The sequence below is a fragment of the Lingula anatina genome, chromosome 10 (assembly GCF_051362555.1).
Source record: "Lingula anatina isolate TDL-2025a chromosome 10, LinAna3.0, whole genome shotgun sequence".
NCBI lineage: Eukaryota > Metazoa > Brachiopoda > Lingulata > Lingulida > Lingulidae > Lingula > Lingula anatina.
In genome coordinates this window covers 9,297,195-9,315,189 of record NC_141776.1, presented here as the reverse complement: position 1 = coordinate 9,315,189, position 17,995 = coordinate 9,297,195, and the positions used below count along the sequence as shown (strand labels likewise).

Sequence of the window (17,995 nt, the reverse complement as noted above, 5' to 3'; positions counted from 1 at the left end):
CATGCCTTCTGATTGCAAAATATATATCTACAGTACCTATAAACGCCCTAAACGCCTGCGTTATGTTATGTGCTTCACATCATATCTATGTCAAATAGTGGTGGGAGCCTCCTCGTGCTGTATTCACACAATCTGCTCTACAGGGTGCTGTATTCACACACTCTGCTCTACAGGGTGCTGTATTCACACAATCTGCTCTACAGGGTGCTGTATTCACACACTCTGCTCTACAGGGTGTTCTATTCACACACTCTGCTCTACAGGGTGTTCTATTCACACACTCTGCTTTACAGGGTGCTGTATTCACACAATTTGCTCTACAGGGTGCTGTATTCACACAATTTGCTCTACAGGGTGCTGTATTCACACACTCTGCTCTACAGGGTGTTCTATTCATACACTTTGCTCTACAGGGTGCTGTATTCACACAATCTGCTCTACAGGGTGTTCTATTCACACACTCTGCTCTACAGGGTGTTCTATTCACACACTCTGCTTTACAGGGTGTTGTATTCACACAATTTGCTCTACAGGGTGCTGTATTCACACAATTTGCTCTACAGGGTGCTGTATTCACACACTCTGCCCTACAGGGTGCTGTATTCATACACTTTGCTCTACAGGGTGCTGTATTCACACAATTTGCTCTACAGGGTGCTGTATTCACACAATTTGCTCTACAGGGTGCTGTATTCACACACTCTGCCCTACAGGGTGCTGTATTCATACACTTTGCTCTACAGGGTGCTGTATTCACACAATTTGCTCTACAGGGTGCTGTATTCACACACTCTGTCCTACAGGGTGCTGTATTCATAGTGTGAATACAGCACCTACTTCACACACTCTGCCCTATAGGGTGCTTTATTCACACACTCTGCTCTACAAGGATAACGTTCTTATCTTGGACATAATAAGAGTCTTATGGACGTCAGAACACCTCCAGCGTCAACGAGGGGTGTTCAAGGGTGTCTCATGTAGGGTGGCAGTACATTATTTGTCATTAAAGTCCTCGTACCTCACCGGAAAACACCCCCTATACCGAATAAAGCGTACTTGACCATGGTCACATAAGATCTCTAGGTATGTCTAGGTTGTGGTAACGATGGAAAGAGGCCAGCAAAGGAGTTATGACGGCTCTATTACATGCAGTGTTGTCCATTTTGTCTTTTTCTGTTTTATCCATAAAAAGATTTAAACAGACACATTAAAAAACAATTACACTCCTTCTTTCGAAAACCTTAAAACTTAAATGAATAATTTATTTTCGGCACTTATAAGTCTCAACTATGTGAGAAATATTACAGATGGCCAGTGTAACCGTTATCCCAGTCCTACAGGCGTCTTATGTTGGGTACATCGGAAGATGCATATCAATTCTTGGACACTTTTTTTTTTTTTTTTTTTTTTGGAAATCCCCCTGAAAAAATTATCGGAAAAGAATTAAAACTATTCAAACTTTAAGCTGGTTTTGATTTTCTCACGGATGATGTCGTTCACGCCAGTAAAATGTCCTTCTGGTCATTATGCCTAAAGTGGGAAATGCGCCCTTTTTTTGAAAATATCGCCAACGGAAAATAAGCAATGTTACATGTACCTTATATCACTACAGATGATCTCAATCCTAAATAGGGCAAACAACGACCCTCTCACCACATTACCCTCTTGGCGCACACTATGATTCAACATAATGAATCCTTACTCCCTGATCACAGGGTGCGATAGTAGTCTGTTATAAAAATGTTGAAAAGCTCCTGTAATAATTCGAGCAATCAACGGGAACGCATTCCTCGCCAGACATACCCTTTGTATTTGTCAGTGTCGATTTCAAATTACCTCTGTATTATATGACAGAGAATAGATTTAGAAATCATATAAATTTATATACGCTGTTTTAGATTCACGAAAAAACCATGACAAATTGGAAAGATGGCCTCATAGCTCAAGAGAACTTGTGCACATAAAGACATTTAAACGTTTCCCAAGGAAAAATAATCTTAGGCCAATACTTGAATCTATTGTCATACATTTCAATGGTGACCGCATAAGCAAGGTAGACGCTAGGATGTACAGTAACAGTGCTTTCACGGAGAAACCGTGATGAACACGAGCTAATGAACACCCTGACGCGGCACCGAAACGCAAACAATCCTGGGGAGTTGATTATGATAACGATGATATTGCATTCGAACGCAAGATGCAAAATATTTTCGTAGATTTCGAAATCTATTGTAAAGAGGCGCACGAAGTTAATTCGTCTGTTGGACACAACCGTGGGTTGCATGTTTTTACATGGGAGTGACGCCAGAATGGGCACATGGAGAATGCGGCAAACATTTTATACCGATGCCCTTAAAACATAACCAAAACATTGCAAAAATTTATTTCCTCGTTACCTTTTTTAATGCACCAGAAGGCCAAACGACACTGTCGAAATACCTGCAACTGAATACTATTTAATGCATTTTACAAGTTAATAAAATACCAGTCCAGGGAAATGTTAACAATTTATATCCATGTATGCAGTTTAGATTTAAATTTCAGTTTGAACATTCGACAGATGCCAGGTTTGAATCCGTACTGGGATAGAAAGTGTTGCGTTACGGTTGGAAAGGTTCTATGGTCAAAGCGACCACAGTCCTGTCCTCTGCCGCTTATAGCTAACATAGCTTGGGCAGGGGTGACCAGTGCTACCCAGGGCTAGGTGGGCGGTCAGGGGTCAGAGAGGACATTGTTGAGCGGAAAGATGGCAGATTCCTCGTTCCTGTACCTGTGGCTGCTGAGTGGCGTTGTATCCGTGGCGGGGCCGCTATGTTCAGGACGGACAGGTGCGTGCCCTGGTCTGGTCAGTCACTTCTGTTGGAAGTGGCAAATGGTGGTAGCCACGAAAGTGACTGCCTCTGGAGGCTATCTTTAGCCAGAAAGTATACCCAATTCTTACCTAGGCAGTAGTGAATACTGCTGTCGAAATGTGTGGTGTGTGTTTGTACTATTACACAGAGTTGTGTGTGCACGTGCTTGTATGTGTGCATGTGTTTGTACGTTGCACTGTCATATGTAAATTCAAGGACAAAGGTGCCCACAAGTGCTATTTTTTTTTTTTTTTATTTTGCAATATAAGAGTACCTATATGTCCTGTGTCCACCTGCTATGAAGAAAACTGTGGTAGTTCAGTGATGCAGCTTACAGATTTGGCCCTAGGATGAACTACTGACAGAGTGTTAATGATCTTTTTTAGGTAAGTTATCGCTTACATCCATTCAAAATGTGGAGTTTTGCGGTTCTGCGAGCACCTTGGCTGGGGCCGCTGAAATCACCATGGACATTATCAAGGGTGGTAGCTCAGAAGTCGTGAGCACCATTGAAGTCGGACAGTCCATACAGGTGCGCCTAACCCTGCTTAAGAATACAGGTAATATATCCAACTATTCGCACATTTTGTCTCAGTTTTGGTTTCCACGGTTTCAGTTAATTGTCGCTCCTCCAGTCAGCTGGCGCACTCCTTTGGTGAACAGGTGAATGGTCTTTGCTTGTCCGGATAAGGCTGGGACATAGAGTTTATTTTATATAGTCACCTTAGCATATCTGCCGGCCCCAGTCCCACGGTTATCAAACACAACAGTTGACGCAACATGCAATACAACATGTGTAAGTGATATCAAAACATAACATCTAATTCCGTTAAAAGCTATATAACATTATGTTCTACATAAACATTTAAATCTTTTCTGTTATTCTTTTAAAGAGGCTAAATGTCTTTAATATCTCATACAATTATATTTTCAGCCCACCAGGGATTGCGAGTGACAAAATGCGCGGCGCATGAATCTGTAAAAAAATTCCGAACAGTGACGCTGACTGCTGACAATGGGTAAGATGGCAACGTTGCTGCTTTCACTTTACTGGATCCTTAGTTGACCTTTGACCACGGCTTGACTACAATTATCACTTCGGTCTTAAATTAACTGATTCCTTCTTTTCGGGTGATTCTTCTCTTAGATTTATGGTTCTTCTAATATTTGGTCTTTGTTTCATTTTGCTATTCCCTGCCCGTAGTATAAACTATATTTTCAAAATTTTAAATGTACCAACATTGCTTTACATTGTAACAAAGAATTCTTCGCCTTTGCTAAATGAGTGAATGTTTTCAGTCATCCAGTAGAATTACGCCGGTAAGTTGCTAAATATAAGTTCCAGAATTTGATTTATACATATTTCACAATAATACACCTCGTTGGAAAATGTATTCATGTGTAACACATGGGGCACATGGAGCTAAGGTTTGGAGTGCCTTATATCACATTAAAAAGGACAAACGGACCCCTTGTATTCCTGAAATGGATAAGCTATAGCTCATGGTCTGTTCGCGTGTGAAGGGTACGTATATATTATATTTGTAACAAAACTGTGTGAGTTTGTTGCCTATTGCAGGTGCGGGCTTGACGGCCTTGTCCCGTCTGACGCAGGTTTCATCGCCGTGCCGTCAACCAGCGAGCGCTTTATAACGCTATCGCCGCCATTTCAGAGCTTCAAGTTCTCCGGCTCTGACAACGTTTATTTCGAATGTCGCTACCTGACGTGTGCCAGCAGCAGGCCTGGTAATGCATGTGAATTGGTGAGTACTGACTTCTTGATTGATTCTATTATGATTTATTTTTTATTATATATATTTATATATTCAATATTACATCATTCGTTGTCTAGAGACGTCCCCATAGCAGAACATACCGGATATCGGAGCCTCACATATCGTATAATTTGTTTTTCATCTCTGCTTTTCAACTGGGACTGATAAAAGATAGAAACAAGTGCGCGAAGCCTGGCACCAGTGGGGTTCTCTCTGATGTAGTTTCTTTAAATGTATCATTCGCCATCTCGTCGTCAACTAGACTCACTGAACGCAGACCAACGCCAAGCCAAATTATTAACTATTGATGTACTAATTGATTAATTAATGGTTCATCACCAAAATCTGATCACTTCTAAGGGACCGGGCACTATTTAAATCAGAGGGGCGGGGAGAAACTGCCTGTGTCCCGCCTCCCTCCCCCCAAAAAATTTTTGAGAACACCCCTGGCAGCATTCAAATTTTCTCATGACCATCCTTCTGATTGATTGATAAATTCAGTCCCCCACCCCCGATAAAATATACGAACTGTGAAAAGTTTAATAATCTTTAAAACATGGCATGAAAAGTCAAATAGTCAAAAACACTGTAGTCAAAAACAAAAATGTTTTCATGTGGGTACTTATAAAATTATGAAAAATTTCATGTAATTGAATGGTTTTACAACAAAACTTGAATGTAGACATTGTTGATTTTTCTCTTTAATAAGACAGGATTTAACTGTACATAATAAAACACTACTGAATTTATTCCCTTCATTCTTATAAAAGAAAACTAGTAGCATGGAAAGGCGAAATATACAGTGAAATTTAATCAGACAAGATTTGTTAATATTTTAGATATATTTATACATGTATTCTAGTGAGATATAATGCTTTGTATTATATGAACAACGGTATATAAATCATAATAGATGCATTAAAACAGGTCAATGTAAAACATCCAGTGCCGTATTTTATTATTATTGCAAATTTTATTGAATTTTAGGGAAAACTTCTTGAAATATGAAGAAACTTGAGTTCATATATATATATATATATATATATATATATATATATATATATATATATATATATATATATATATATATATATATATGAACTGCTCACGATATATATATATCCTGATTATCCTGAAGATATATATATACAATTTAAAAGGAATAAATGTGTGAACATGTGTGAACCTCAACTCTGAATTTCACGTACATACCCATAGGTTATACCCGATCATCAGGAGGTGTTTATTTAAATATTATTATTATTATTATTATTATTATTATAAAATTTTCAAATAAACCTCCTGACGATCAGGCATACCTTCTGGGTATGCCCGTGAAACTCGGAGTCGGGGTTATTGCATGTCTCTTGTTTATTTATTTATTGATTTATTTTAATTGTATATATATAAGTTTTCTCAAGACCCCCTTATCTGTCATTTTTATGTACAGACACAGATGTGTCTGTACATATAGCCATCACCTGCGTCTGTCGTCGCCGTTGCCGTTGCCGTTGCCGTTGGCGTGCACTTTTACCGTAAACACGATAAGTGGAAAACAGTTTTACCTTTTGGCTTGAAACTTACAGAACTGATGAATGTTCATAATACGCAGGTCAAGTTCGAAAATCAGCATGATCGGGCCATTTTTAGGGAAGTTATGCTTTTTTTTCACTTTTTTCAGCATATATGCAACACCTTAAACACGATAAGTGAAAAAACGTTTTACCTTTTGGCTTGAAACTTACAGAACTGATGAATATTCATAATACGCAGGTCAAGTTCGAAAATCAGCATGATTGGGCTATTTTTAGGGAAGTTATGCTTTTTTTTCACTTTTTTCAGCATATATGCAACACCGTAAACACGATAAGTGAAAAAACGTTTTACCTTTTGGCTTGAAACTTACAGAACTGATGAATATTCATAATACGCAGGTCAAGTTCGAAAATCAGCATGATCGGGCCATTTTTAGGGAAGTTTTGCTGTTTTTTTTTTCACTTTTTTTCAACATATATGCAACATTGATAACATGATAAGTGAAAAACCGCTTTACTTTTTGGCTTGAAACTTCCAGAACTGATGAATATTTTTAATACACAGGTCATGTTTGAAAATCAGCATGATCAGGCCAATTTTATAGAAGTTGTGCTGTTTTTTTCACTTTTTTCAGCATACATGCAACACCTATAACACATTTTAAGGAAAATCGATTGGCCAATTGTCTTGAAATTCACAGGAGTGATCAATGTTACTGAAACACAGATTCAATTTTGAAAATATGCTTGATCAGTTAAGTTTTGGTGATGCCTTTTTTTTTTTTTTTTTTTGTATGTAAGTGTTTTTCCTCAAATTTAATTCTCTGGCATGTTAACATTCATTTTTGAACTAATTAGATATGTTAAGTTGTTCTTTTGACATTTTCTCCATCTTTACAATATTGTTAGTTGATTATTTGAAAATGATAGTAAACCTGTTATTGTGTATTGTGTAATAAAGTGTCAAAATGGGAAAAACTCATATCTTTACATTTTGTCAGATTCAATCATTCACTATGTTCAGAATCTCAGAATGGAGCAAATTGAACATTTTAAATTGTTCCATTGATATTTTTCTTATGTCAACAATTTTTTTAGTTGATCATTTAAAAATGACAGTAAATTGATCATTTTGTTTTATGTAAAAAAAGGTGCTGAAAATGGTAAGAAAATCATTTCAGTACAGTTATCTCTTGTTTACATTTTGGCATTTTGAAGGTGTGACTCTTAACTTCCATGGCCTTGAAGACCTTTTCATGTCACATTTTTTGAATATTCATGATACTTTTATTTTATTATTAAAAATTGATGGTTATTATACTGTTATGCATTGTGTAATATTGCATCAAAATGGGGAAAAAATTTGGACACTGATGACCATCAAGGGAAAACCATGTTACTTATGGTACTTACTGAAAATTGCATCTTGTGTTGGAAAATCATTGTGATTGTTTTCTGTTAGAGTGCTATATGGTGGTACTGTATGGATCCCTAATTAAATTAAGGTCTATAAAGTCTTGCCTAGTAATTAATTTTCAATTGGCCATTAAATGAGATTACATAAAACACTCGTTGAGATTTCCCTGTAAAGTCCCATAGGTTTAGCTCTCTTAACTGTGTCACATAATTAGGATTTGGTGATAATTATGCAGGTAAATGTTGTTTAATATTGCAAATAAATTTACAACAGAAAAAAATTTGTGTTATGTCAACATGCTATGGATGAATAACAGTGCCTTATTTTTCTCAAACTCAGTGGGGTTATCCATATCATGTTAATACAGCTAGATAAAAGTTTGAATAGCAGCTTTATTGGAATTTTTTGTTGTTTTATTTAAGATTTTTTTAAAATTATTTTTCAAACTCTAGCATCTTCAAGATGTGAATTTTAAGCCCCATCCACCAGAAGTGCTGTGCATTTTCTGTATTTCCACATGAGCAATTGTATTGATTTTTTATGTCTTTAAACATTAGGTAATATTATTTTATGCACTGTCATCATTTTTCACATATTGATATTTTCATTATGTGAATTTGAACTCTCACATATGGTCCTGAAAATGTAATTTTTTTCACCATGTTACCTTTTGTGGATAATTAACTTTAAAGGATTAATAACTGTTCGTTTTGGCCAAAAATTGAATTTTCCTGGAGTAAACCACAATTTCCCCATACTTACCAATGGTTAATGAATCAATTTCTACATTCAAAGTTAGTCCCTGAATTTCTTGTAAAAAGTTTTTTTTTCTTTTTTTGTAATAATCTCTTAAATATTATAACAGAGTATAGTCTGCGGAAGTCTCATGGTGCAATGACAAGCTCGGATATCAGAATAATAGCTATAACTGCCATTTTTGTGGTAAAACAGAATATATTATATTTCTATGAGTTTTTTTACAATGTCTTATTGTGGAATATAGATCTCATACAAAGAGTTATTATCCCTTTAAGTGTTGATTGTGCTGTTATAAACATTATTTATTATTGTATCAAAATTGACAAAATGACCTATTTTCTGCATCTTTTTAAGGTGTGACTTATGGGCCTGAAGACCTTTACTAGTCACATTTGTAATTTTCCCTTGGGTATAAGTTCAGAGCTATAAAGTCAATTAAGATTGGCCATTAAATGAGATTACTTAAAACACACTTGTTGATACTGTAAACTCCCATAGGCTAAGTTCTCTGCTAGATAAGTGTCCATAATAAGGAAGCAGTGAAAAAACTCAATGGGGTTATTCATCTCATGTTAATACAGTTTGAATAGCAGCTTTATTGGAATATTTTTTTTTTTTCAAACACTGGCATTTTCAAGATGTGACTTTAAGCTCCCATCCATTTGAACCTCTGCGCATTTTCTGTATTTCCACATAAGCAGTTGTATTGGTATTTATGTCTTTAAACCTTATTTTATTTTATGCACTGTCATCATTTTTCAAATATTGTGATTTTCATTATGTGAATTTGAACTCTCATGGTCCTGAAACTGTAATCTTATTGCAGGGGCGGATTGAGACCATCTTCTGGGCCTTCTGGAAGACGGTCAGATTTTAATGTTTACATTGACGGGTATCTATATTTTTCTGTTGGAAGACCATCAAAAATGGAGGATTGATCAACAAAGATAATTTGGAATACTGTCAGAAAATATCTATCCTGTTCACTCGTGTTATTAACCATGTTATCTGTTGTTCATGATTAAAATTCAGTGTTGATTGACAGCATTATTTATTATTGCATCAAAATTGACAAAATGACCTATTTTTTGATTCTTTATTTTCTGTTTTTTTTTTTGTCTGTACATTTGACAGCTTTGCTGCCTTGTTAAATTTCAGATTCAAAATTTCCTTTTCTTCTCCACCCTCCCCCCTTCAACTTAAATAATGACCACTCCCTAAGTTAGTCTATTTATGAAGTATCTTGCACATTTCATCAAAGTCCATCATGTAGCTTTGGGCTGGTGACAGAAAAACATCCAAATGGACGCACGTTCCATTTTGATATCCATTGTATAGAAAATTAACCCACTAAGTTAAAGTCACTGGTCTAAGTGGCTGACGGGTAACTCTCCATATGAAATGATTTCAGTACTTATCCCTTCGAGATCATTGCTCAGGTCACCTTTTACCTATTGATCCAAACATTGGCTATGAGTCTTCCAGTAGATAGGCCCTACCGATAATTCTGCCTAATATCATAATTCGATGACAAGAGTCAACCGACCAATCAGAATAACAATTTTCTACTGAATCAGAACTAACCAACAAGCAATGGCATAATGATATTATGATGGGATTTAAGCAAATGTCTTAAAATTCATTGCATAATCCGTAACGATTTGAAAATTAGATTATAAAAAATTCCAATCTTTTGCATGTAGCCCCATTGCCAGACAACAGAAGATACCGAACCATCCATTACCCCTAGTCGTCAACCAAAGGGAAGGGATTCCGGACGGACCATAGACCATAGGAAACAAAGCCATGTTTCAAAAGCAAAAGGTTCCGAGCGATCTGTCGACCATGCCGAACTGATGTCAAAAAAGACGAGGAAGGTTCAAGCAAAGTGTGCGTTAACAACTTTGAAGCCACCGAATGTTGTCTTCGGTTTGCCCTCGTCACCTAGACACAACGCAAGGTCCATTGACTGGATCTCAGCCTTTGCAGATCAATTCGTTGCCCTGGCGACGACCCAGGGGCCCAACACCACTGGTAAGTTATTCTTTTGAAGATTATTTTTCCTGCCATGGCAAAATTCTGTTAAATTTAAAGGGCATTTAATTCTGTTCTTGATGTCCTGGCTTTCAGTAGGCTGCAGCTGGCTTATCCATCCTTAATTAAACCACAGAGATAAAGACGCGCTTTTAAATACAGACACTGTATGTGTCTATATATATTCTGATCACTGTGACGACTCTAACCTGTACTTATCGTATATGACCCCAGAATGCCATACCTAGGACCACCATTTCTAAGACTACCATTCCTTTAACACAGGCATAAACTGCATGTTCATGAACTTATTGTATTCATTGTTTAGAATGTAGTGTTGGAATTTTTATTCGATGTTTACTGGAATGTGCCTGTTAATCTCTAATTGGAGTGACGGGATTTATTTTTTCAGTTAAGTCTCTGTATAATAAACAGTCTAGCTGTCTAGTTTTAATTTAAAGAGAATAAAGCATATTAAGTGTACACGTATGTTCTAAATGCCCCTGGCCGCTTATTGCAGTTTGTGATTGTTGCTCTGTTATCACTGCATCTCCGACAACGATTTCTCTGCCAGGTAAACATGTTTCACTGAGTGTAGAGTACAAAATAATTCATGTTGTAAAGCTTGTTCATTTCCATGTGTTTTTATTTTTCATTAAGCTTCGGGGGCCTTCACTACAGAACCTTCCACCACAAAAGGTAAAGAAGTTTTTTATTCATTGAACCGAAGAACTTGGGATACTAGAATGATTGACATAGTTACATGCAATATTTTTTGACTTAGGATACTGGAATTTTCAGTGCAGTAACGTTTTAAATAACATTTTGGTAAACAAAAAGTTATGATGACGTGAATGTTCAAATCCTATTTTATACATCGTTTCTGCATATCTACACAAAAAATGGACAAGAGAGGTGTTGGGGTACGTATAAATAAAATCGAGAACGCCTGGATTCCATTCACTCTCTAAGTTATTTGTATGGACGCATGCACGTGCGCGAATTTAAATGTTCATTTGTTTTTTGCTGCCCTTTAATAGCACACATGTATGGGACAAGTGTTAGCTAATATTTGAGAGAGAGAGAGAGAGAGAGAGAGTAACATGCATCGACCTATGCGTACGTACGTACTCAGTATTCACAAGTTACACTTTTACACTCAGATGTTGATGAATGCAGCCTAGTGCCGCCGCCATGTGGTAGTAACGGGTTGTGTAAAAACAACCAGGGAAGTTACACCTGCTCCTGTCCGAAAGGATTCATTTGGAACGAGAACGAGACCACATGCTCCGGTTAGTAATAATAATGATGATAATAATAACGTAACTGAGCATTTCTTCAAAGGCTCCCTTACTACTACAAGGAGATATAATATATACATATAACAGACCGGGCGTGACTCTGCGTGTAGTTGCCCTCAAAAGACAATACTGCAGTTCCGAAACAGGAGTTTTTTTCTTCTTTTTTTTTAAACTTGTGGACTAATCGGATCATACCTAGGTGACGTAGTATCCTCAAGACCAATATTATAATAAAAAGGCTACCAAAATCAGAAATAAAAACAAAACTGTCTATTAATACGTTCCGGCTGCGGTCCCAGCCCCCCGTTCACCTTGCAGTTCTTTTCAAAATCCACAGTGCAGAGTAATTGCAAGATTGGGTTTTGAGATCCTCGCATCAACCAGTGAGATCTCAGAATCCACTGGCTTTTTGATACTTTAATGAAAATGATGCAAAGGAATGGCCCCAGGAAATTTAAAAAAGGACCTTAATACGAGCTGTCATCTTGATTAAAATATAATCTGACTTTTCATGCATTCAGTTCATTTTCATTCATTAATTGCACTTTGACCATTTTGTCGTAGATGTGGACGAGTGCCAGACCGGCCAGAGCTCCTGCGACCTGCACGCCACCTGCCTGAACACGGAGGGCAGTCACACCTGTACATGTACATCTGGCTTCGTCGGGGACGGACGTTATTGCTCAGGTAAGAGACAAATAAGAACAAGGCAAAGCAAGTGTTTTATTAGTAACCGCCATCTTTTCTTCTTTTCGCCCATTTACTCAGTAACAGGGAAATACCCCGCACGAAAACGCAGTATATACTCCAGCGCAGTAGACTACTGCAATCATACTGCAAACATGCTTCAAATCTGCTTCGATTGGGGAGCTAATTAGCATATTTGAAACATGCTTCTATCATGCTGCAAATCTACTGCATTAATGCTCCTCTTCTGTACAACCCTATGTGATTTGTGAAGTAGAATTGCAGTAGGCTATACTGCATTTCTACTGCAAATATGCTCCACACCACTACTGCGTTAATGCTTCTTTGCTACTTCGATACTACTGCATTTTCGTGCGGGACACCCTTAAAAGCAATACAGTTTTGCCTAATGTGTTTTCCGTACTACAAGACCGGTGACCAACGCTGATATGGAGCGAAGAATTATAAGGATTAAAGGTTAAATAAACATGAATGAAAACTCGTGCTCACTTTCCAAAAATTAGACATCGCGACCAGCCATCCATTTCATAGCCTGAGAACCACGGAATACATTCCTTTAGGGTTGGTTCCATTTGAATATAGGGTATTCAACTTAAAACTTTATTTAAATTGCAAAACAAAATTAAATCAGTCTATTTTCAATGCAACTTCAAATAATAATTTATTCCAGTAATTTACACCACCGGCCAATATTACATTTTACAATTTATACTAAGATAACCACATGTAGTATGACAAAAACAAAATTATTATACAAGTGTAACAAACATCTCATCACTGCTAGTAATACAAAATAAGAACATGGTGCAATGGTATAACAGAAACATAAGCCAACAATTAATATGTAATGAGACAAACAATAGGACATCATACACATAATTACATCATTGAGCAATATTTTAACATCGGGGTTAATACCTTTAACTCTTTTGCAATGCACTCTTGCTTTCATTTTTTTAAAACCTCTAAAATCATGTTTCTCTTATTCTCTGCGTGAACTAGAAAAGCAGCTACTCTGCGGATAAGTGCTGCATCAACTGTAGACATGATTTCTACAAGTGTTTTGTCTGACACATTTTTTCTACTCCGTATGTTTGGTAACCACTTTTCTCTCAAATCGTTGTAAAACGGGCATTCTAGACACTGTCTTTGCATCGTACTTCAATTCATTTATAAATCCAATTTCATTTTCAACACCCTGAGAAAGCCAAACTATACCTAACCCATATGAGAATAGAACATTTTAACATTTCTCGCCCAACAGTCTTTATCCCTTTCTGCCATGCTATTATAACATACTTTAATGAGCCTATTTTCTAGTGATTTCGGAATATTTTAAAATTTTTATTATTTTATAATTTTAACTAAGCGTTGAGATCTCACCGTATTTCTACCTAATTCACCCCTTGCTGCTGCATTTGGAGTGTTTCTGCCCAGACGCAAAAAAAAAAATTTTGCACAACTTATTTTGGACTATTTCGCAATCATGACCTGTGTGAAACCCCCAAACTTAGATCCATAATGCCCCTATTTCACACAGACCACGAATCCCACGAATCGCCAGGGATTGACAAATTTCAGGATTCGTGAGGATTCGTGAGATTTTGCCAATTTTCTGGTCTAATTCGACATGCTCTACGATTCAGTTACGATACAGTTACGATAGTGTTACGAATATTCGTGGAATTCGGCTGGAATCGCACGAATATTGTCCAGAAATTCACTACACTACGATTTTTTGGAATCGGGATTTCGCAGCCAAAATTTTGAACAGCTCAAAAATTTTGCCACGAATTCCCAATTGATCGAGAATTGCAAGAACTGACTACGATTATATACGAATCTGTTCAGAACTTCACGAACTGATTACGATTCAACCACGGATCCTGAAATTTTTAATTCCTGGCGATTCGTGGGATTCGTGGTCTGTGTGAAATAGGGGCATAATACAAGATAGCCAATATCTTTTTATCAAACAGTGTAACTCCAGGTTTCTTCAATTTCTCCAAACCTATACAAATGTTTCTTAAGAATAAATAGTGTCTATACATGTATATTTAATAAGTTATGAATTCCGTCCCGTTTAAAGAAAAGACATATTTTGCACAGCTTAGCATTGATACACTGTGTAACACCATGGAAGCATATCTAATACTTCCATGGTACCCTCTACCAGGACAACAAATAGTTTTATTTTCTTGGGCTAGATATTCCCAGATGTGTCTTTAGATATATAGATGGTCATTCTGTTCTCTATTATGTCATGGGGGACTTTCTGGTACATGACATCGAATCTATGATCTCCTTCCCAATGAATCTATAACGTTCAACGTAGATCGATCCGCCTCCGCGGGGACTTTCGCTGAATCACATCAGATTAACGTGCCTTCTCCTGTTTCCATGTACGTGTAGAATCACCAGTTTTTCTGTATTCTACTTTTAAGCAGAATACAGAAAAACACCGACTTAACGCGTGGTATTCCGATTGCATTTAGGGACATCGCTTGCAGAGTTGGATCGAACTACTTCGAACGATATATAGTTTTGTTGGGAATGAGGCCTAATTTCAAAGATTTGGCCGTGAGGTTCTTAACCCAGTAACTTTGTTTTTACATGCAGTAACATAATTACTGCGTCTGGTAGTTTTTTCTCTGTTTAAACCTCTTGTATCGATCAATGTTTTTGACTGTTTTCTGTAACCTGTTATAGCCCAAGGCCGTTGTCTCCAGTAAAAGACTAAAGATGTGTTACTGTTTCAGATATTGATGAGTGCAAAGACGGGCTGTCCTCCTGTCACCAAAACGCCAGCTGTATCAACACGCCCGGGAACTACGCCTGTCTGTGTAATGCTGGCTTCACTGGGGACGGACAGTGGTGTGCAGGTAAATTGGATAGCAAGATCAACACGCAGACAGACAAACCGGTACACAGACAAACTGACAGACAGACAAACACCAACAATAAGACACTAACATAACGCAGAAATATGTGTCTAATAATTGAGACCCCAGCCCCATAGACTCACCATCAGTGTACGTAGATCAACCCAACTCTGCAAGGACTCTCGCTAAGTGCTATCAGCTTAAAGGGACACTCCATGGGATTTTCCCTCTAAAATGAATATCTAGATATTCTCTCCGTGCGTTTGAAAATCCCCTACGGTCATATTCGTGTCGTGTAAAGGTTATTTTAATAGGCCTTTAGTTATTATTATATTTCCCAGTTCAGACTCTAAAGACAATAAAACCTTTAGATAAAGTTTATCTGAAGCGTAACTTGCGTCGTTATTTCCTTCTCATCATCCTTGCTGTAGCCATTGTCAGCTTGCAACGTCTGTATTGTACACGGCATAGGGCCCCGATACAAAGTATCGCGCCATTTTATTTAAGTGCGGATGTGGGCAGATGTGGGCAGATGTCGTCGAATGACTGGCCATTCATTAGAAACTAAATTATCAAATTAAAAATGGAATAAAAACATCGAATCCAAATGAAGGAACGGGCGAGGCAATAATTTTTGAGTAGAAGAAAACTGCCCTTTAATTTTGAAAGGAAAATCCCATGGAGTTGGCCTTTAACTGAATGACACGCCTCCTCATTTCCAACGTATTCGTTTAATCGCTAGTTTTTCGGTACTTCTTAACGTCAAGTGGAGGCTTGTCAATCTGTTAAGCTGATTGCACTCACCGAACCCCCGAATAGATGGGTGGATCCACGTATGGGTCTTATCTTCTTCTCTATTGCGTGAAATTTGAGGACCGACCATTGTATCCAGCGCTGTTACACCTGGAGATCACCCGTAAAATGGAAATACTGGAAATATATGACGGCGCATGGAAGTATTGGCTGGAATCACCGTCGGTTGACATCCCTCAGTTCAAGACCCAGGTACAGAGTTTTGGGGGTATACGTTTCTCAGCAAAATGGTTTTAGCTACGATCCTAGTTTAAACCTGATCTACCTGTTGTTCTTTTCTAGTGTGCCCTCGAGAGTTCCGCGAGTTCAATAACAGTTGCTACCAGTACGTCAGTGCCGGACAGGGCTGGGCGAATGCTTCCAACACATGCACGGCTCAGGGCGGACACCTAGCTACGATCACGTCAGAGGACGAGAAAGCGGTACTGGTGGAGTTCCTGGCAGGTATGTATAGCAGACTCAGTGTATGTAGAGCTGCCATGCACATGAACCACGAGACAGCAGTCATTAACCAATGTCCAGGCACACAGCACATCTTTCTTTCTTTCTCTCTTCATTTTTATTTTTATTTTTATTTTATTTTATTTTTTTTTTTTTTTGCAGAGCACGCCCATCCTAGCGAGAGAGTCTGGGTCGGTGCTAAGTATTACGACGACAAGTGGCACTGGGTGACCGGGGAGGACTTCCAAGTGGATCACTTCTACGTCGGCCAGAGAGTCCCCTACCGACCAAAGTACCAGTACATGTTTATATGTGTGGCCAGTCAGTTTTGGTGCAACGGACCACAGAACGCTACGCAGCCGTTCATCTGTGAGGCAGAGCGACAAGACCGGCATCCCCAGTGACGCTGGCGGCACAGATCCCAATTTCCCATTTTAAAGCGAACTTTCGAGCAACCGGCGCGCGTCTTTTACGCGACTATTGTGACCATGCTCTTTTTTACAAGATTATTAGGAAATTGCCACAAAAGGTTTTGCATGGCTTCAACCTGAATCGCAGTGTTGATTTGTTCGTTGGTAGACGCCATTGGCAAACTTTATATAACTTGGCGTGGAATGGATGAAGGTCAAGTACTACGTATAGCTTTCTGATAATATTACTTGCAGAACGTGATATGTAGATGAAAAGCACCAAACTCGCTATTTTATTGCATTTCCCTGACCAAATTTCACTTAAGAGGATAATGAAATTTCGAAAACTTTTTGTTCTTTTACATAGTTACATACTTTAATTGGATTTTTTCATTGTTTATTTCATGGACAGGTAAGGATTAAGGTAATACTGATACGTCTAGTATACAAATTGACTTGGCAAAAACCGTAGTGGTTGCAGGTTTCTTATCATTATTGACAAAATGGGAGTTTTCTTATTTTTGGTTTTTATTTCACGAGGTTTTGTTTGTTGTATTTCGCACTGTACAAAGTGAATAATTTGCCACTTAATACAGGATAATAGTGTGTATACGGCCTGTAAACACATTGAACTGTCACCTGATGTCAGGTGTTGAAGTGGACACTTCTCTTACGCCTCTGGGGAGAGGCGTTATTTTAACTTCATTTTTGAAAATAGAAGAGAGCTTTTATTTCATATTTTGAATATGTTAAATTGTTAAGTTTTTGTTACAAGAAAAGCAAGATTTTATTTCATTTTTAAATCTATTAACTTCTTTGTTTTTCCAATTTTGTTTTGTCTCATTGTTTTATTCTGCTTTGTTGAAATGGATAATTTTGCTGTGTTATCCTGGCATGACCTGGACACACTGGTAAAATAACAGTCTTGAGTAGAATTTGTCATTTAGTTATCTTAAGGTTTGGGAATCACATTTTTTGTTTTAAGTCTTTCAAAAACATGATCGCAAAATGTAGACATGTTGAAGAAAATAAAGTTGCATATATATATATTATGTAAAAAAATCTGTT

At 37.6% G+C, this 17,995-nt stretch overlaps 1 protein-coding gene across 2 annotated transcripts; it reads left to right on the top strand.

The window, feature by feature from the left end:
- Positions 1-2,664: 2,664 nt before the first annotated feature.
- Positions 2,665-17,991, top strand: LOC106180029 (uncharacterized). Of its 2 annotated transcripts, XM_013563892.2 has the most exons (11): positions 2,666-2,828; positions 3,239-3,412; positions 3,787-3,871; positions 4,432-4,615; positions 10,042-10,372; positions 11,033-11,071; positions 11,536-11,664; positions 12,238-12,360; positions 15,141-15,263; positions 16,359-16,520; positions 16,680-17,991. In XM_013563892.2, exons 1-11 carry the CDS (start codon positions 2,747-2,749, stop codon positions 16,919-16,921), a joined length of 1,674 nt encoding a protein of 557 aa, XP_013419346.2. In that variant the 5' UTR covers positions 2,666-2,746; the 3' UTR covers positions 16,922-17,991. The 2 variants fall into 2 exon arrangements, with proteins under 2 accessions (XP_086852838.1, XP_013419346.2); XM_086996712.1 differs by lacking the exon at positions 3,239-3,412 and having other exon boundaries at positions 2,665-2,828.
- The last annotated feature ends 4 nt before the right edge of the window (positions 17,992-17,995 follow it).

What these genes read in the sequence shown, in the direction of transcription:
- LOC106180029 (XM_013563892.2), top strand. Translation starts at nt 2,747, where the DNA reads ATGGCAGATTCCTCGTTCCTGTACCTGTGGCTGCTGAGTGGCGTTGTA. An exon ending in CTGGTAATGCATGTGAATTG is followed by an intron (nt 4,616 to 10,041) that starts GTGAGTACTGAC and finishes TTTTGCATGTAG; the next exon opens with CCCCATTGCCAGACAACAGA. An exon ending in ACTGGTGGAGTTCCTGGCAG is followed by an intron (nt 16,521 to 16,679) that starts GTATGTATAGCA and finishes TTTTTTTTGCAG; the next exon opens with AGCACGCCCATCCTAGCGAG.